Here is a 21,749-nt window from a genome sequence, read left to right on the forward strand (position 1 = left end):
TGTGCAGATCAGTACTCAGCCAGACTCAAGGGGACACCTCTGTATATCTCTGGTGTTTTCTGTGCCACTTCCTCCTGTCAGCCCCACAAATTATAGCTGCCTTGGTCCCTTCAAACTTCTCTGTCTTCTCAACTCAGTGAGATCACTGGGCTCTATTTGGGTTACCCACTCATGCTCTGCAGCCCAAAAACTACCTCCAGATAATAAAGTGGGCAACCACAGAGGCTCCTTAGATTTGTTTCCCTTCTTTCAGTGATCACATTCCTGTGTTTGTCTGTTATTTCATATATTGCCTAGTTTTATAATTGCTTAAGGTAGCAAAGTAAATTCAGTCCTTTTTATTCCATACAATGCTGGACAGAATAAATATGGTAAAAATATGGTATATCAACTATCGAGTCTACAATTTCCTAAAGCCTTTGTCTTCGTCCAGCCCCCTCCTTCTTTTAAAAAAAAAAATTTATTTTTTTCTCAGAATTTGCTCCATTCTCAATTTGACACTACACTCTTTTAATTCTATTTCTCTGATTATGATTTATTCTTGAATCCTCAAATACAGGCAAGTTTCCAAAGTCCTGTGCTTGCCACATTTCCTTCTCCATCTGTGCAGGATACTACCATGTGTAATTTCAATAAGCCCCACAGTTTCATTCGTGACCTCTTTTGCTGCTGACTCTTAATACAAGAGAAGCACCATATGTAACTGGCCTTGGACTTCTTCATTCATGAATAGAATACACACACAAGCAGAATACAAAATGCAAAATCTCAACTACATCTTGAAATTTGAATTTATATATGTACATTTATATGTATGTAACCACACATACAAAAAAAACAGAAGTTAATTCAATGTTAAGAATAATTGTTTTATGAATACTTTTTATTCTATACATTTTCTGTTTTCTTTATGAATACTTTTTATTCTATACATTTTCTCTATTTTCATTATATATGTACACACACATACACAAACACTAAATTTACAATGATAAGTTTATTTTCTAAATCCCCATTTCTACGTCACAGCTCCTGCTGCTTCACAGGCCAGCATCTCAAGCCAATATTTCCCCAAATCATATATCTTACACCTAGGACCTGCCTGACCCCTCTGTTCTATTTAACGGGACAAGGTCCTCCCATAAACTTCAAAGCCATTTCAACTTGTTCCTCTATTTCCACATCAATTCCCCCAGTCAAAGGTTCCAATGAAACAATATTACTCTAGACTAATGATCTCAAGCAGTACTAACACCTAGCAGAACGAAAACCCCCTTTAAGATAGGTCAGAAATAGGGGAGAAAGCTGCCAAGAGAAAGCAATTCCCTTGGCACAGAACCAGACTGTGCCTGGGGTGAAGAGGTAGTTTTTGAGAAGATCAAAGTTGGACAGTAAGCCCAGGGGAAAAACTACTGAGCAGGCTGATGGTCAAGAGACAGAACCTCATGAGCTGTAGTTTGGCTGGCACCTACAGATGAAAACAGGAGAAGCGAGAGGTGAGATAAAGCTTCAAATAGCACTTTCGCACAAAGTGCTTTTGCTGCCAAAACCGGTATTAAATGTTGGTTAGGTGAGTAATACACAGGACCAACTTTTTACCATCTGATTAGCCATCTCTGAACAATATGGTCATAACTTTTTATTTTAATGATCTCTTAAAACTAAGTAATAAATGAACAACGTACAGAACTCAAAGGTCACAAAATAGTTTAAATGAACTTTGAGGATATTATGCTAAGTGAAATAAGCCAATTGCAGAAAGACCAATACTTTATGACTCTACTTTTATGAGGCATCCAGAGTAGTCAAAGTCACAGGAAAAAACAAAAGTAGAATGGTAACAGCTAGGGATCAAGGTGAAGAGGAAATAGGTAGGAAATTTTAGAGTAATGGATACGAAATTTTAGAGTAATGGATACGAAAGGCTCTGGAGGTTGAGTGCACAACAAAGTATATATACTTTACAGTAAATACTGAACTGCATACTTAATGGTTAAGATGGTAAAATTTATGCTTTGTGTATTTTGCGGCAATTTGAATATTTTTAAATTTAAAAGTCACAAAATAATAATGGGAGAGTGTTTCCCATCATGTCCCCCACTCACCCACTTCTCAAAGAGGGGAAAAAAAGTATACACACACACATATATTCTTCTGTCTATATACATATATATGTATATTTTCTATCCTTCTAGAGATATTCTATATAAGTCTGTATGTACATGCCTTAAAAAATACACACATGGAAATGACAACAAACTACAAATAGTGTTCATGCACCTTGGTCTCTTCATTTAATGTATCTTAGAGATATTTCTAAAGGAGTGCACATAGAACTTTTGAGAGCTACTAGTAATTCACTGTATGACTATAACCATTACTTATACTACTAGCTCCCAACTGATGGGTAAATAGATTTTGTCCAAATTGTTGCTGTTATAAACACAGCAGGGAATATGTTCACACTATTTCATCCCCATATACACAAACGTGTATGTTTACATATGTGTGTACTTATAAGCATAGAAGGGACCTGCTAAAACAAAGGCATGTGCTTTATGACTATGTATATACACTTTTTAAAAATTATTATTAAAGTATAGCATACATTCAGGAAAAATATACAAATCCTAGATTTATAGCTTGATGAATTTTCCCAATGTAAACACAATTGTGTAACCAGCACCCACATCAAGATACAGGACATTACAAGCCCTCAGAGCCCTTCTGTGTCCCTTTCAGTGAGTTCCATCAAGGGTAACACGACCCTTATTTATAACACCGTAGATTGTGTCTGCTTTTGAACCTCTGTGTCGAGCTCTTCCACTCAATCGGAGAAGGCAACAGCAGCCCCCCTCCAGTACTCTTGCCTGGAAAATCCCATGGACAGAGGAGCCTGGTGGGCTGCAGTCCATGGGGTCGCTAAGAGCCGGACACGACTGAGGGCCTTCACTTTCATGCATTGGAGAAGGAAATGGCAACCCACTCCAGTGTTCTTGCCTGGAGAATCCCAGGGTCGGGGAGCATGGTGGGCTGCCATCTATGGGGTCGCACAGAGTTGGACACGACTGAAGCAACTTAGCAGCAGCAGCTTCCACTCAATAATATATTTGAGAGAATCATTTATATGATGTGTGAATCGTAATTCATTCATTCCTTTTTTTTCTTTTGCTGGACCACATGGCATGTGGGATCTTAATTCCCAGACCAGGGATTGAACCCATGCCACCTGCATTGGAAGCATGGAATCTTAACCACTGAACTGCCAGGGAAGTCCTATAATTCATTCATTCTTGCTCTCTGCAATATTTCATTGTTTAATACATCACAACTTATCCATACTACTCTTGAGATATGTGCATTCTTAATTTTAATGGATACCATCTTCTCTCCATAGTTTAAAATCCTACTGTTACTATATGGAAGTAGCTATTACCCTATATGTTAGCTAAACTTTTTTCTTTTTGCCAATCATATTTATTAAAAATGCTTTCAATATACTTTCCATTTGCTTTTCTCTTATTATGACTGAACCTGAGAATTATTTCCTGTTTAAAAATTGTTTTTACTTTCAACCATCTTTGAACGTCCTGTGCATGAATACTCAGTTGCTAAGTCGTGTGCAACTCTGTGGCTCTATGGACTATAAGCTGCCAGGCTCCTCTGTCCATGGGATTTTCCAGGCAAGAATACTGGGTTGCCATTTGCTTCTCCAAGGGACCCTCCTGATCCAGGGATAGAACCTGCATCTCCTGCATCCTGTACATTGGCAGGCAGCTCCTTTACCACCTGGGAAGCCCCTGAATGTCCTGTGTCTATTTGTCTACTGAGTTGTTGGCCTTTTCTGTATTGATTTAAATGGACTCCCAGTTTTTTTTAAAAGAAAATTAGCTTCTTAAACCTCAACATTCAAAAAACTAAGATTATGGCATCTGGTTCTGATACTTCATGGCAAATAGATGGGGAAACAATGGAAACAGTGACAGATGTTATTTTCTTGGGCTCCAAAATCAGTGTTGATGGTGACTGCAGCCATGAAATTAAAGGACACTTGCTCCTTGGAAGAAAAGCTATGACCAACCTAGACAGCATATTAAAAAGCAGAGACATTACATGGCCGACAAAGGTCCATATAGTCAAAGTTATGTTTTTTCCAGTAGTCATGAACAGATGTGAGAACTGGACCATAAAGAGGGCTGAGTACCGAAGAAATAATGCTTTTGAACTGTGGTGTTGGAGAAGACTCTTGAGAGTCCCCTGAACTGCAAGGAGATCCAACCAGTCAATTCTAAAGGAAATTAGTCCTGAATATTCATTGGAAGGACTGATGCTGATGCTGAGGCTCTGATACTTTGGCCACCTGATGCGAAGAGCCGACTCATTGGAAAAAATCATGACGCTGGGAAAGATGGAAGGCAGGAGGACAAGGGGACAGCAGAGGATGAGATGGTTGGATGGCATCACTGACTCAATGGACATGAGTTTGAGTAAGCTCCAGGAGACACTGAAGGACAGGGAAGCCTGGTGTGCTGCAGTCCATGGGGTCACCAAGAGTCAGCACAACTGAGCAACTGAACAACAAGCTCCTTAAATATGATGCATGGCGGGTTTTTTCCTGGTGTGTCTTTGGAGTTCTAATTTTGTTTATGTTAGTTGCTGCCCTGCATGGGTTTTGTCTGTCTCTACGCAAACCCATCAACTTTTTTTCCTTGTAGTTTCTGGTGTTCCACAACACTTAGGGCAAACAGAACTCTCATACTTTGCTGGTGGATACAAGCTGGTAGAGTCACTTGGGAGAACTGTTTGGCAATACATACTAAAATCAAACATACATTATGACCCAGCATTTGCTCTCAATTCCAACAGAAAATGAGCACTTGTGCTCTCCCCACAAACAGGCATAAGAATGTTCTCAGCAGTTTTACCCCCCAAAATATAAACAACCAAAATTTCTATCAACAGTAGAATAAAGTGTGACATATTAACACAATATAATTCAACACAATACTAAAAAAGAACTATTACTAAAATGGAAGTAGCTATTCCCCTACATGTTAGCTAAATCAATCGAACTTTTTTCTCTTTGCCAATCATACATATTAAAAATGCTTTCATTATGTTGCTATGTGCAACATAAATAAATCTCATACCTAAATGTTAAGCAAAAGAAACTAGACCCAAAAGACTTACCATATGATTCAATTTATGTGAAGACCAAAACCAGGCAAAACTAATCTATGGACAAAGGTCAGAATAGTGGTTATCACTAGGGGAGGTCATATTAACTGGGAAGAACACAAGAGAGAATTTCTAAGTGTTGGAGATAGTCTACATCTTGATCAAGGCAGTGAGTACTTTGTGTATACATTCATAAAAATTTGTTGAGTTGATCCTTTAAATATGTGTACTTTCCTGTGAATAGAATTTCAATAAAAGTTTTTCTTTTTCATTAAAAAAAAAATGTTTATTTTCTGAGAGGCAGGAAGACCAAGTTGTTTGTGGTTTTGTTGTTGTTTAGTTGCTAAGTCATGTCTGACTCTTTTGTGATCCCATGGACAGTAGCCCACCAGGCTCCTCTGTCCATGGGATTTCCCAGACAAGAAACCGGAGTGGGTTGCCATTTCCTTCTCCAAGGTTTTTCTCTTTTAGAGTGAGATCACAAGCTAGCTTTTTTTTTTTTCCCCCAAATGGCTACTCAGTTTACCCAATGCTATTTATTAAAAATTTGTTTTCATATTTATCACATTTGACATTTCTCGAAATGAGGTCACTTCAGTCCTCTCAACTCTATCCAGTGTAACTTGTCTACTCTGGTGCTCTTAATTACTTCAGCTTCAACACAGACTCTCATAGCATTAATCTCTTCTTCATGAACACTGGCTTTTCCATACTTTTTATGAAAAATTCCACTTTTGTCCTTTCATATGAACTTCAGAATCAAGTTTTGAAAATCTTGTTTGAGATATTGTTATTACATGGGTTTACAGATTATATTTTATGAACTTCAAGATACCTTCAATATGAAACACAACACTATAAATCAAGTATACACCAATAAAAATTTTTCTAAAAAGATACAATCATTTTATGTAGCACTAAAAAAAGAAAGACATTGCCCAGCGATGGCATAATGCTGATGATTTTTATTTTATGCCTATTGTTAAATTACTTTTTTCTCTTCAAAAATTCTGTTAGGAAGATATGCAATACCTCTAGAAGTCTATAAAACATTATTGAGGAAAAAAACAAAAGAAGATCAAAACACATGGAGAGAGAATATTCATGAACTAGAAGACTCATTGGTATAAAGATTTCAATCGCACCTAAACATATCATTGTGGAATCTTACAAGCTAATTTTAAAAGGTATATGCAAATGCAAGGAGCCCAAAATAACCAAGAATTATCTACTGCATATCAAGATTTATCAAACTAGAGTTCAGTTCAGTTCAGTTCAGTTCAGTCGCTCAGAGTAGTAATTCTCAAACTTTTTAGTCTTATACTCTTACAAGTTATTGAGACTCTAAAGAGCTTTAGTTTATGGGAGTTTATATTTTACCTTTGAAACTAAACAGAAAATTCATTTTAAAATAATAAGAAGCTTATCACATGCTAACAGAAATAAATTTATGAAAAACAACTGTTTTCCAAAACAAAACATTTAGTGAGAAGAGTGACTCTGTTTTACATTTCTATAAATCTCTTTAGCATCTAGCTTAATAGGAGATGGCTGGATTCTCAAATCTGCTCCTTTATTCAGTCAACTCCAATATCACACGTCACACATTCTCTGGAAAACCTACTGCGCACTCATGAGACAGTGAGTGGATAAGCAAATAGCATCTTATTATGACCATGAAAACAGTTTTGACCTCAGAGACCCCTTAAAGGGGCTCAGGGACTCTATATGGTCCCAGGAGAACTACTGAAATATAGACTACTTAATGCAATGGCATTCTGGCATCAGTTCAGTTCAGTTCAGTTCAGTCGCTCAGTCGTTTCCAACTCTTTGCAACTCCATGAATCACAGCACGCCAGGCCTCCCTGTCCATCACCAACTCAGGACAGACAAAACAGAGAAATGGAATAGGAGGGCCCAGACAAATCCCTGTCTATACAACCAGCTGACTCACAACCAAAGGGACTCTACAGAGCAGGGGAGAGCGGACATTTTAAAAAGCAGTGCCACAATAATACTGGGTTGGCCAAAAACCTTGTTCAGGTTTTTCTGTACAATGTAATGGGAAAAGCCCAAACACTTTGGTCAACCCAATAGTAATTGGATATTCATATAGGAAAAGAACTAAATTGATCCCTATCTTACACCATTAAAAAAATCCCACATAGACTGTTGATCTGTGAATAGCAAAACCTAACAGAAAACAATAGCAAATATATCTTCATCACCTGGATACAAAAAGTTCTAATTATAAAGGAAAAGACTGATGTACTTAACTATATTAAAATTGAAAATTTGTTAATCCAAAAATACCTTTAAGAAAACGAAAAGGTAAGGCAAGCCAGGAGTGGAAGATGATACCTGCAATATACCGAAAATACACACACACACACACATACATAAAAGAAAAAGACAGAACAGCAGATAGGAAAATGGGCAAATGATTTTAGTGAGTCCTTCAAAAAGATGACGGTCAATAAATAAATGAAAGGCTGCTCAATCACAGCAGTAATCAGGGGAATGCAAATTAAAACCAACAAGGAGTGTTAAATAGTACAACCACTTTGGGAAACTATTCTGCAGTTTCTAATAAAATTAAATGTCTGCCTGATGACCCAAAATCCACTCCTCAATATATACTCAAGAGAAATGAGTATGTATGTATATATAGAAAGATGTGCGTGAGAATGTTCACAGCAGCTTAATTCACAATAGCCAAACCTAGAAACAACAATCAATAAAAAAACAATAATCATAAAATGGGACTGCTGCTGCTGCTAAGTCACTTCAGTCGTGTCCGACTCTGTGTGACCCCATAGACGGCAGCCCACCAGGCTCCCCCGTCCCTGGGATTCTCCAGGCAAGAACACTGGAGTGGGTTGCCATTTCCTTCTCCAATGCATGAAAGTGAAAGTGAAGTCGCTCAGTCATGTCCAGCTCTTAGTGACCCCATGGACTGCAGCCTACCAGGCTCCTCCATCCATGGGATTTTCCAGGCAAGAGTACTGGAGTGGGGTGCCATTGCCGTCTCCAAAAATGGGACTAAGCAATGAAAAACGAATAACTGATAAAACCAACAACTTGGATAAACTGCAAAAAACATTATTATGCTGGGCAAAAGAAGTGTGACACAAAGGAGTGCATACTGTTATGAGCCCACTGACATGAAGTTCAACAACAGGCAAAACAAATTTGTACCAGCAGAAGTCAAAACAGTTTTATCAGAATACAGATTCTGTAAGCAAAGGAGTATGAGAAACTTTCTGGAGTGATGGAAATGCTCTATATTTTCATGTGAATATGGTACATGCATATGTAAAATATTCTTCAAGGTGTACATTTAAAATTTTTGCAACTTATTGGATATGACATATACCTCACAGTACAACAAAAATCCATTATATATAAACCAGAATGGTTAACGAACAGATTGACAATTCCAAGCCTTGGCAAAGAGGTGGAATAATAGGAATTCTCATACACTGCTGATAGAAATCTAAACCGGTGCAACTCATATGAAAAAAAGAGCAAAATAATCAACTGTGATATATTTGTATAAGAGAACATTCCACAATGACGAACCAACTACAGCTCCATCACACAAAGATGAATCTCACAAAATAATGTTGAGTGAAACAGCCAGAGTAAAGTAAAAAAATAAATGGTTCCATTTATATAAGGTTGAAAAAGCAGGCAAAACTAAACTATCAAATTTGGGTGCAACCTTGCCTAGAAAATCCCATGGACGGAGAAGCCTGGTGTCCATGGGGTCGCAAAGAGTTGGACACAACTGAGCGACTTCACTTCACTTAGGCAGAAAAGTAAGAAAGTGATTATGATATCATAAGAGTCAGGGCAGAGGGCATCCCTGATGGCTCAGTGGTAAAGAACCTGCCTACCAATGCAGGAGACATGGGTTCAATCCCTGGTCAAGGAAGATCCCACATGCCTTAGAGCAACTAAGCCTGTGCACCACAACTACTGAGCTTGCGCTCTAGAGCCCACGAGCTGCATCACGAAGCCCACGCACCCGAGAGCCAGTGCTCTGCAACAAGAAAAGCCACCACAATGAGAAGCCCACGCACCACAATGAAGAGTAACCCTGCTCGCTGCAACTAGAGAAAAGCCCATACAGCAATGAAGAGACATCATCGCTAAAAATAAATAAATAAAATTATATATATATATATATATATATATATATATACAAAATCAGGACAGAGACCACTCTAGTGAAGGAGCAGAAGTATAGTTCATAAGCAGGAATTTTCAGGAGGGCTTTCTGCGATGCTGACAATTGTCTACTTAGTGACCTAAATGTTTGTTACAAGGCTTATGCTTCTTAATCACTATGTCAAAGAAAGATGCACAGACCAATGATTTTTCTGTATGTATCAGAACAAAACTGAAAAGGTTAAAAATCAGGAAAAAAAACAAAGATTTTAAAAAGTCAGCTGGACTTGGTAGCTGATGGGGTTTGCTGGGGGAAGAGAGGAATAAAGAGACAGCCAAGGGAAACTGCCAGATTTCTGACTTGCACACCACTTTGGGTGGGGATGCCTTTCACTGAGATAAGAAAACAGCATTTTCAGGGAAAAGATATGAATTAAAGCTTGGACACAGTGAATTTATAGTACCTTTGCGACATCCAGGCAGAGATGTCCAGTGGGCAATTAGATATGCCAATCTCGAGCTCAAAGGAGAGGTCCAGGTGAGAGACACATTTTGGATTCGCCTGTCAGGGAAATCATGGACAGGGAGATGACTGTTTGGGGAAAGAAGACTGACAAGAAGGTGCGGGGCTGATCCCGGGTATGCCAACATTGAACGGGCAGGTCCAGAAGGATAAGCCAGTAAAAAAAAACAAAAAATACTGAGAAGGACCCAAGAGGTGGGAGGACTATCAAGAGTGTGTGGTGAACCATTAAGCAAAGGAAGAGAAGGTCTCCTGAGTAATAAGTCACTCACTGCAGGTTGGTGCGGAGTGAAGAAAGCGTACGGGTTATGCGCAATACTCAGCAAGCCAGTTTTTAGTCCACCTCTCTCTGGCTGATTGGGGAAAAGCAACAACCAAGAGAAAACCAATGCTTCCGAGAACGGTTCTAAGTTTTCGTGTTGTCTTTAGAAGTGGGAAAGGAAGGCCCCTCTCACTCTTCTCCCTGCTTCTCAGGAAGGAAGAAGATTGGAGAGTGTTAGGTCTGCACCACTGGGCAGAATCGCCATGCAAAGGTCAGCACACAGGTGCAGGCTCACTTTTACATGTCTTCCATGTGACTGAAGTAGCATGAGACGCCTTCAAGAGAGGACTTCTGCTACTCCAAGGGAGAGGCCAGGGCTAAACCTACTTGGGCAGAAAAGGCCAGAGGCAAGAGGCCAAGGCCAGATCAGCAGTCAGCCAGAGCAAATGGGCTCTCTCTGGTTACAACGCCCTGAGCACTGATAGGAATGAGTCAGGCCAGCTTTGCCCACATCACAGGGGAAAGACCAAGCTGTGCTCGAAAACTGGGGAGATGGAGGACATTCATCTCATGGCCTGGGTCAGTTTCAAACAAATGAAGCTAAACTAAATTGAGAAAAACAGAAACTCCACATAAAAGCAGTGGGGCTCATTTGAGTCTTCTGTCTTGGGATTTGGTGCTCAAGTCCTAGTCAAGAATAAGAGGCAAAATTTGGGTGTTTTTATTGCCAGTACAAATACTTAATATAAATCTCTCCCTTAGGAATCCCATAGATTTGAAAACTGTGGCTGTGGACTGGAGAGAATTCTAATATTCCTGGATCCCAACAGAATGCCATCCTAAAATTTCTCAATTTCTAGTACCACATCAATCACATACAGAACAAAACACAATGGGCATCTAGGTTAAATGTGCCTGAGATTAGCAACTCCAGAAGAAGCAGAAAGTCAAAATATGTTTGTTCCTTGATAAAAAGATTTTAGTGAAGGCTGTCTCCTTCCCAAATTCACCTATAAAGTCAGTACAACTTTAATCAAAATTTCAATGGGATTTTTTTTAGAGTTTATCTAAATAAAATTTAAAATTCACTTGAAACAGTAAATGCATGATAACAGCCAAGAAAAAACCGAAAATGAGCATATTTGCTCTATCTGATATCAAACTGCAGTATATAAAGTTGCAGGGGGAAGGGGGACTGTGTAATAGCATTCTGCAGAAACATACACAAACACACCAGGGGAACCGAACAGCGAATGCAGAGGCCCTATGTATATAAAGAAATTCTTGCAGCATTTCAAACATGGACAAGTCAATAAGTGCAATTAGGAAAAGCCTGTCAATTTAGAAAAAAGATCTCTACCCCACAGCAGACAAAAAGTAAATTCCACACAAACCGAAAGAGTGAAATATGATATAAAAAAACAAATTTCAAACACATGAGAGTTTAAAAAAAAAATCTTGGGATGGTAGAAATTTTGTTAAACAAGATTAAAGGAAAAAAAAAAAAACCTCAAAAGCTACAAAGAAATCAAAGATGGGATCACATAAAAAGTAAACTTCTATATGAATAAAAACACCATAAATGAAATTAAAAGACAAGTGAGAAGAAATTAGTTGAAAAATATGTGTAATGTATACAACAAAGGATTAACTACTGTATATCTGAAGAATTCCCGCTAATCAATAAGAAGAAAAAAAAAGACAACCCTGAAGGGAAAAAAATGGTCAAAGACATGAACAGGCAATATCCAGAAGGAATATGAATGCCCATTAACATGTCTGCACAAAAGTTAGGTTACAGACTCATCTAAAGTCTGATAAGCTACATTTTAGATGATTAAGAAATTAATTTTTTCAAAACTAAAAGAAATTATAAATATATATTCATCTGATATCAGAATGAGAAATGCCCTTTCAAACTTAAAACCTAAGAAAAACTTACAAAGAAAAATAAATTTTATATACTTTAAAAAACCCCTAGTACTGCAAAAATTAATGAAATAGAAAATGGCAAAAATATTATCAAATATAATAAATTATTCATATACTTTAAATATAGAAAGCATTATCTAAATCAATATAGAAATTCTTAGATCTACACAAGCAAGACTGGAGATAAAATGCAAACAGTTAAAACAAATGTGAAAACCATGAAACCTTGCTTATACTTGAGGGGAAAAGGAAGTCAAAACAATGAGATGACATTTTTCACACATGAAATTGATAAAGGGGTAAAAAAATGAGAATGCCCAATACTGGCAGAGGTACAGGGCACCTGATGTTCTCCTATTTACCTTACAGGTGGAATTTTTAATGACATGAGAAAAGAGTTGTGACTTGTTAAATGAGGAAAATAGACATCAAATACATACAGTATGATCTCAACCACATTTTAAAATAATAGCTAAGTTTTATATACACTTACTTCTCTGCCAGACACTGAGCTAAGACTGTCTACAGGTTATTGGTGCATTGGTGCACTTCATTTTTACAATAATCTTGAGTTAGATGCTTTATTATCCTCATTTTATGGAGAAACTGCGACAAGAGAGATCAAGTCATGGAGCCAAGGTTTCAACCTAGATCCATCTGCTCTAGTCTGTGACTGTAACTACTAGTACAATGGACAGGAGGAAATAAACCAAACTCCTAAGAGTTGAATATACTCCTCTTACTTCCTATTTTGTCGTGGATATTTCATTATTTTACTTCTAAATACACTGCTGCTTTCAAAAGGTCAATAATCACACAACAGTGACAACAGCATCCTTGAAATGCTGACAGTTTCAGGTGCTAATGACAAAAGAAACTTTATAGATCATAATCCAGGGGATTTAAAAAATTTTTTTTAATCAAAGGAATGCTCTTCTAAGTGAAATTTTGTATGGACCTACAATCTGAGAAATTAAAGCAGCATTTTACTCTACAAGTGTATTTGAAAAGCTCAAATTTATAATATTTACAGTGAAATTCTTCTGATGAACACAAACTCTAAGTTCTGGAAGACTGGGACAAATCTGTTTTGTTTACTGCCCAGTATCAAAAAAAAAAAAAGGAAAAAACATGATTCACAGAGATCAGCAGTTACAAATAAGTTGTCATTCTTTTAAAAATAGCACATTATTGCTTTCTAAGGATTTATTAAACCTGTCCAGAAGTCCAAGTAGGAAAATTCTAAGTTAAATCTCTAATAATATCAATGAGAATATGTGGTAACCACAAATATTTTGGTAAAAAAAAAACATGAAGCTTAAAATATATACTAATCTGACATCAAGACATTATATATACAAAGCAGTCACATGTTGCTGCACAATGCAATGAGAGCTGTCTATAGGAGCAAATTTACTCCTATACTTTTACATGAACAGATAAGCACTGGTCTGAATTTTTAAAAGAACAATATAAAGCTACAATTTTTCCAATCAACAGAATTTTTAGAAATTCAAGTACATGCACAAAGAAAGCAAGAAATGTCATTATAAGAATTGTTACCTGGCTGTTGGCATTATGGATAATTTTAGTTTTTTTCTGTTTATTTTCCCTCAAATATCCTAAATACATTGCCTTTTCTTTATTTTTTTATGTTTCATTTAAAAATAGTTATAAATCACAGGAATTTGCAAAAAAACCTACAGGAAGGTCCCAAGGACCCTTCACCTAACTTCCTTCAATGGTAATATCTTACATACTTCTAGTGCAAGATCACAACAAGGAAACTGACCGTGGTACAATCCACAGAGTTTATTAATATTTTCACCACTTTTACATTCATGTGTGTGTTCTATGCAATTTTATCACATTTGACACTTGTAGCTTTGAGTAACAACAGTTGAGACACACAACTGTTCCCTCCCCACAAAGTTCCCTCATGCTGCCTTCTTAACCACACCTTCCCCTATTCCTAACTCCTGGCAACATCTATTCTTCATCTCTATAATTTTGTTACCTCCGTAATGTTATATAAATGCAACTGTATAGAATGTAACCTTTAAAGACTGATTTTTTTTTTAACCTAGATAACCTGGCAGTACAAATCAGCCGTCTTTAATTTGTTAAAATTTAGCATGATATAACATTTGAATGTGTATCGTTTGAAGTGAAGTGGAAATTGCTCAGTCGTGCCCAACTCTTTGCGATCCCATGGACTATAGTCTGCCAGACTCTGTCCACGGAATTCTCCAGGCCGGAATACTGGAGTGGGAAACCGTTCCCTTCTCCAGGGGATTTTCCCAAAACAGGGATTGAACCCAGGTCTCCCGCATTGCAGGTGGAAATAGGAGGATTCTTTACTGTCTGAGCCACCAGGGAAGACCAAAAATACTGGAGTGGGTAGCCTATCCCTTCTCCAGCAGATGTCCCCAACCCAGGCATCAAACAGGGGTTTCCTGCACTGCAGGAGATTCTTTACCAGCTGAGCTACCAGGGAAGCCCTGGTTAACAATGCTTGCTGCTGCTGCTGCTGCTGCTAAGTCACCTCAGTCGTGTCCGACTCTGTGTGACCCCATAGACGTCAGCCCACCAGGCTCCCCCGTCCCTGGGACTCTCCAGGCAGTGTGTTAAAGTTTACAATGTTAAAAATGTGACTCAAATGCTTATGAAATCCATGTTGTACTACCATAAAACTAGGATTCTGGGGAATGAATTCTTTAAATTAATAATCTGGTACAAATCTAGTGCAATCTAGCACAAACACAGTACAGAAGAGAAACCCATGGCACAGTGCTTCTAAGTCTTATCTACGTTTACAAGAACACGTGGCTTACAAGAATGCCTGGCTGTGCATTTTTCTGCCCAGCCTCTAGATTCCAGTCCTTTCCTGACCCAGGTAAGTTTCTGTTATGTGAGGCTATGACTGTTTGTTTCCCCCACAGAATGGTCACCATTTTTGCCTTTCCACATATTTAGAATTCTTTCAAACCAGCCAGGAAATGAATCTCTCTCAAATTCTTGGTTCTGGAGATTTTAGATTTACCTCCACCACACCCTAGGCCCAACTCTCTAGTCTCCAAGTCCTTGTGAATCAACACCTCTCTCAGAAAGGACTACCCGACCCTAGTACAAATTCAAACTCTTCCCCTCCCCTCTATACCTCCAGGTACCTAGATCCACCTTCTGTTTCTTCTCTCAGCTATTCTGTTAGGTCTTCCTGATCCTTACCCCACTAGGAATCTGTTCACTAACTAGTTGTGACAACAGCCGTATCTTTACAAGTTTAGGCTTAGAAAGCAAACACTCCAAGGAGTTACTTCTTGAACATCATGCCTTCACAGTAATGTCCTTGCTTTTCCAAAAAGATCACTCTCAGTAAGTAAAAGCTAAAACACAAAACTAGGCACAGACGGAAAAAAAAGCATGGATGCATGTATGTTTTTTAAAATTTGGCTCATATTGGTATTACTGTATCACTATCAGATCAAATGGAATTTAAAGTAGAGGTAAAGAGGGACTTCCCTGACAGTCCAGTTAAGACTGAGCTCCCACTGCAGGGAGCACCAGTTTGATTCCTGGCTGGGAAACTAAGATCCCACAAGCTGCAGAGCAAAAAATTTAAAAATAAAGTAGTGGTAAAGAGCCAGCTTGCCTGGGTAAAAATGTGATCTCTGCCATTGTATTTTCTAAATCAAGTTTCATTTACCTTCTGCGTACTTCAATCTTCTCAGCTGTAAAATGGTGATAAAAATGCCTCACAGGACAGTTTCAAGAATTAAATAACATATGTAAAGCATTCAGAACACTGCCTAGCACACAGTAAACATTATCCAAGTATTAACAATTATCTCTAACCATATGGCAATCCAGTTTCACCTCTTTGTGACATCTATTCCGCTTACACTCTGATGTTCATACTGCTCCTGAGATTTCCATACCCAAGAAACAATGGTCACATAAGAATCTGTTTTATTTATTAAATTCATCTTGATCAAAACTAACTAGCAGAACAAATTTTCTCTTACATAGAAGCAGTTACTATTAACATTCCACCAAACATGAATGTAAGCACTTAAAAGTATAGGGGTGATGGAAAGAATGCTAGCAAAGAGGAAAGTACAGATCAGAACACAGAATACGGCAGCTTTATGTTTAAAAAACGGGGAGACTAATGTCATATTTATGCTGGTATACACATAAGATGGCTCTATAAAGTTTCATATCTGATTAAGGAAAGGGAGAAGTACAAACCTGGGAGAAGGATTATGAAAGGGGTGATCCATTGTATATACTTTAGTATCTTTCAAGTTTGAAGCATTGAACATATTATTTATGTGTGTGTTAGTTGAGTTGCTCTGTAATGTCCGACTCTTTGCAATCCCACCGACTGCAGCCTGCCAGGCTCCTCTGTCCATGGAATTCTCCAGGCAAGAATACTGGAGTGGATTGTCATTCCCTTCTCCAGATGATCTTCCCAACCCAGAGATCAAACCTGGGTCTCCTGCACTGCAGGCAGATTCTTTACCGTCTGGGCCACCAGGGAAGCCCATATTATCTGTATAAGAATCTAATTTTAAAAATGGAGGTGGTGGGTGGTGGTCCCTCTAAACAAGTACTCTGGAAGCTAGTCTTCTAGTCCCAAACTGCCACTAACTCTGTTACCCTGGGCAAGTCGTTTAACCTGTGAGTACAGCTGGACCAAGCTAGGGGCAGCAAAGATTTCTAGGTTCTAATTTAATTCCAAAAATGTATCTCAAAGAGGAGGGTACTAAACAGATGGTACTATCTTTAAGATATGAGGGGGTACTAGTTCAACATTTTGCAAAGTAAGGCAACTTTCTGAGAACATGAATTGTCAAGCTTATTAATCTTTCAAGATTATTTCTGTCTTACATAAAAGCTCTTCTTAGAAGAAGGGGTCTAATACAACTTACAGGAAATACCTTTAAAGAATATTCTGCACATTATTTTGTCTCTTGCCATACCTTTGGAGTTGTTTAAATGGATTTTATTAAGTTTTGTGTGTTTTTTTTAACATGGACCATTTTTTAAAATCTTAATTGAATTTGTTACAATACTGCTTCTGTATCAAGCTTTGGTTTTTTGACCCCAAGGCATGTGGGACTTTGCTCCCTGATCAAGGGATTGAACCCATGCCCCCTGCACTGGAAGGCGAAGTCTTAACCATTAGACTACCAGGGAAACCTCTGGACTTTAAGTTTTTATACTAAAGTCTTTATACTATGCCATAAAGTGCATGTGTGCATGCTCAGTTGTTAAGTTGTATCTAACTCCTCGTGATCTCATGGACTGCAGCCCACCAGGCTCCTCTGTCCATGAGATTTTCTAGGCAATAATACTGGGTTGCTATTTTCTTCTCCAAGGGATCTTCCCAACCCAGGGATCGAACCAGCATCTCCTATCTCCTGCACTGGCAGGATTCTTTACCACTGAGGCACCTGGGAAACTCCAGCAATAAAGTATACTAGAACAATCTACATTTAAAATACATAAATACTACACCTAAAGCAAGAAACTTGTACTATTTAAAGACATTTATGATGAGACACTGCAAAAAGAATAATCATTCCATCTCCAGTCAATAACAGCTGTAACTAATTGAGTACATACTTTATTCCAAGTATCATCCATTTATTCATTCCGTGTATCCTTTTTAATCCTACCATTCATCTGGCAAAGTAGGTTTTAATATCCCCATTTAACAGGAGAAGTGACTATGACTCCATGAAGATGACAACTAGCTTGAGGTCACAGTCTAACAAGTGAAGAGCTAGGAGTCCACCAAAAATCTTTGGACCTGAGCTCAGTGCACTAGACAGGGATGAGCTGGCAGGCTGGTGCAGACTTGCAATGATGTTTTTTAGTAATTTAAATGTAAATGAGGAAAAGCAAAAAGAAAGTAAATTTTTCAACAAAGCTAACTGATTCAATTTAAAGGTCTTTCACGCTGAGATTCGGTTCTAATTATTTGAGTTAAAATATCCTTACTGAAAATGACAGTGACAATAGACAGTGCATCTCTTTTGTCTCCTGCATTAGCAGGTGGATTCTTTACCACGAGGAAGAAGCCCGGCACCTCTCTTGCAGCCTCCCAATTTGGGGAGGGGAATACTTCTGAAATCCAAAAAATTGAGGAACTACTTCCTTAGACAATGATGCCTCCCAAAATAACAGAGGACTTCACACACACACACACACCCCTCAAGACTCTCTCATTAATCTCTATTTACTTGGATTGGGACACTGAAGGATTGAGAAATGGGAATAAAGTGAGTTTCAGCAATCCAAAATTACATGAGTTAATGTTGGGTTTGGGCAAAGAACTTTCCTCAGGATTTGTTTTACTGGTTGATTTTTTTCATTCTTTATCTTCAATTCTACTCACTCAAACCTGGGCTCAAACTTTCTGTTCCTAAATTAGTCACATTCTTTACTATTACTGCTAACTGGCAATCAATACTTAAGTCAAATAAAAAGAGCTACTACTTGAGGCCTCCAATAATTTGCTTTTATTTAAAGCCTCTTTCACTTTGACAAAATAAAAACTTTTAATTAGGTTTAGACTACTATTTCCAAAAGAAAATTGATCTATAAATCAGACTCAAGCAAATTTCCAAATTTCTCTATCTCCATTGTGAATATATATATATATATATACACACATATATAATGTATATAAATAGATATAGTATATATATATGGCTTTGCAAGTAGTTTACCAACAAGTTGGTCAAACTAGATAAATTTATTGAATTTTACTGTATACATGGCAAATAAGCTATTTACTTCTCTTATTAGCATGTCTTGTTTCTTACCTCCTTTGGTGAGCAAATTTAAAATAGTCTATGTACACAGCTACACAATTAAATATTAGTTTCAGTCACAACATATTAAATTCACATTTAAAATTATAAAGAGATCTAGATTTTTCAGTCTTACACATAAACTTTTAATCTCACTTGATGCTATTTATATTATTTTATGGTGCCTTATTAAAATGAAATCAAAGCACAAAAACCTGTATCTCGCAGGACACATAACGGAAAATATTTAAAATCTGTACTTACTACATGACTCAAAACCACTCTTTTTAAAAGAAGAGCCAATTTTAAGAACTTAAACATACAGTCTGGATAACATAAATCACTCTTTCCATGCCCAAAACTTAAAAGATCTAGTAAAATTTATTACAGACTATAATGTATCCAAAAGCTAAAAACTGGCAATAATTCTCCTTAAATTCCACATTAATCTAATATCAAAACTTATTTTATTTCTTCTTTTTTCAAATACCTGATATATACTGCTGCACAGTCTTTTCATTATATATTTATTCAGCTAACTTTGGGTGCAAGGTACTCTAAGTATAAAAGTCCTTCCCAATGGATAGTGAAAATAATATACAAATGTTTACATAAAATACACTCTGCTGCTGCTGCTGCTGCTAAGTCACTTCAGTCGTGTCCGACTCTGTGTGACCCCATACACTCAGCGGTCCTCAAAAGGGTATTTGAGAGTCTGTTAGGTCTATTAACTTGGTTCAAAATACTCAACAACAAATGTAAACTTTTTGTCACTTTGTTGTATTTTAACTGTTAACTGGTATCTACATTTTAAACACATTGTGTCTAATGTAGCAATAATGATAACTATTTTCCTACTAAAAAGTTACAGATGAGAAAGAGTACCTGGCTCACTAAGAACATTAAGGGGAAAAGATCCTCAGCCTGGAGCTTGTAAATAGTAACAAGACAGAAACTCCAATGCTAGGTTGTTCATATAATCACCAATATGTAGGTCAAAATAACTAGTGAGCTATATACATGACTGTCTGCCTAGTAATTTACAGATCAACAGAGGAGGAAGAAACTGCTCAAACGTGACTACCGCTAACAAACTCAAAATATTAGGCACAGTATGTCTTTATTAACAGTGCAACCTGTGTAACCTAGCAATTGTAAAATAATTTCTTTTACTTTTGCGACTTTTTAAAAAAGGAACCCTTCTCAAAAAAAAAAAAAAAGAGCCGCCCCTTTAAAGATATAAATTCCTCTTTTTTTCAAAGTAATTTGCCTAGGAAAATCTAACGCAGAAAATAAAGTGTAACAGATAAATCAACTACAACATGCTTAAAAACCTAAGATTATCAGTAAAACAAACCAATCCCGCCAGTTTAGCAATCTATGTATTTTTAATCTTCGGTGGGTATTTCATTATAATAACCGACAATGTCTAAAAGTCAGCCTTACTCCCCAAACATCGTCATCACACATGACATATTTTACTGAAATTCAGCTGAGACTAGACCCAAACTCAGGCCACCGGGCACCCTTAAATATACGAGAGGGAATCCAAGAAATCAGATATGTTGAGTGCCGGTATCTTCTTCCAGAGTAGGGTCAAATTCGTGTTTGCCCACAAATGTCACTGTCTCAAGAAGTCTGCAAAATTCCCATCAGCGCTCCAGAGTACAAAGAGGCCTGACCACGGAAACACCTGTCCTAGCACCGGGAATACACTGGGAAATGCAACCTCCGAGCCCACGCCGGCCGCACAGCCTAGGGCAGCAGCGGCGACCCCGGACGAGGGGTGGACACTGACCTCACGGCTCCCTCGAGCAGGGTCCCGCACCCACGACCCGCCTCCCGGGGCAAGAACCAGGAAATCTGTCAAGCCCGCCGGGACCCACCCTCCGTGAACCCCACTCGCTCCTTCGCAGCCTCCCCAACCGCTCCCGGTCCGCTCCGGCCTCCCCGGCTGCACTCTGCCACCTCATCCCTCCCTCCTCGTCGGTCTCGCGGCCCCGCCACCTCAGCCCCGGCGGCCTGCACTCCGGCCGCCCCCAACCCCGGGCCGCCGCTCCCCGCCGGCCCCGGCCGCGGCCCCCGGCCCGGCTCGCGGCGCCGTCGGTCCCTTCGCGGCCCGGTCCCCGCCGCCGCACCCCCAGGCCCGAGCTCCCGCCGCGCGCTCCCCACCCCCAGCCTCCGCCCTCGCCCCGCTCGGCCGCTCCCGGCCCGCTCCCCCCAGCCGGGCTACCTGGAGGCAAGGGCGGCGGAGCACTTCACCCAGGGCCCCAGGTCGCAGAGGGCCCGGTGCTCGGGGTCCCGCTCCTTCTCCCGCTCCACGTGGTAGGCGTAGATGGAGAGCAGGATCCCGGCGGCGCACACTGCATACCGGGCCACCCGCTCCCAACGCGGCACCGACACTCTCAGCAGGACGGGCGCCGCCATCTTCCCCCCTCCGCCGCCGCCGCCGCCGCCGCCGCCTCCTTCACCGCCGCCGCCGCCTCCCTCCGCCTCCACCTCAGCCGCCGCCGCCCGTCGGGGCCCGACCCAGCCGCTGCCGCTACCGCCACCGCCTCCGCCGCCGCCGCCACCGCCGCCACCGCCGCCTCGCCCCATTGGCTCGACCGCCTCCTCCGGGCCCCGCCCCCACAGGCGCGCGGCCCAACCGCCCCGAAAGGAGAGAGCCCGGCCGGGCAGGGAAGGCGCGCGCGGGCGCGGAGGGAGGGGGCGGAGCGCGCAACCGCCCGAGAGGCCGGCCGGCGGGCGGAGCCAGAGGCGGCTCGGCGCGCGCAGCGGGCGGGGCCAAAGAAGGGGCGGGGCCATGGATGAAGGGCGGGGCTTTGGGGCTGGAGGGGAGGGGCGAGCAGGGGTGGGA

General features: G+C 39.7%; 1 protein-coding gene across 2 annotated transcripts in view; it reads right to left on the minus strand.

Annotated features, from left to right (window-relative positions):
• Nucleotides 1–21,490, minus strand: part of VKORC1L1 (vitamin K epoxide reductase complex subunit 1L1) — a 61,511-nt gene extending 40,021 nt beyond the window's left edge. The window contains exon 1 of one of the 2 annotated variants that reach the window (XM_055409958.2): nucleotides 21,126–21,490. In XM_055409958.2, the coding sequence (XP_055265933.2) occupies nucleotides 21,126–21,490 (365 nt within the window). The remainder of the gene's footprint in view (nucleotides 1–21,125) is intronic. The other variant, XM_088833211.1, reaches the window with a different exon arrangement.
• Between the last annotated feature and the right edge of the window lie 259 nt (nucleotides 21,491–21,749).

Source organism: Moschus berezovskii, chromosome 27 (genome assembly GCF_049115385.1).
Source record: "Moschus berezovskii isolate FMDL1 chromosome 27, NW_MosBer_1.0, whole genome shotgun sequence".
In the NCBI taxonomy this organism is placed as follows: domain Eukaryota; kingdom Metazoa; phylum Chordata; class Mammalia; order Artiodactyla; family Moschidae; genus Moschus; species Moschus berezovskii.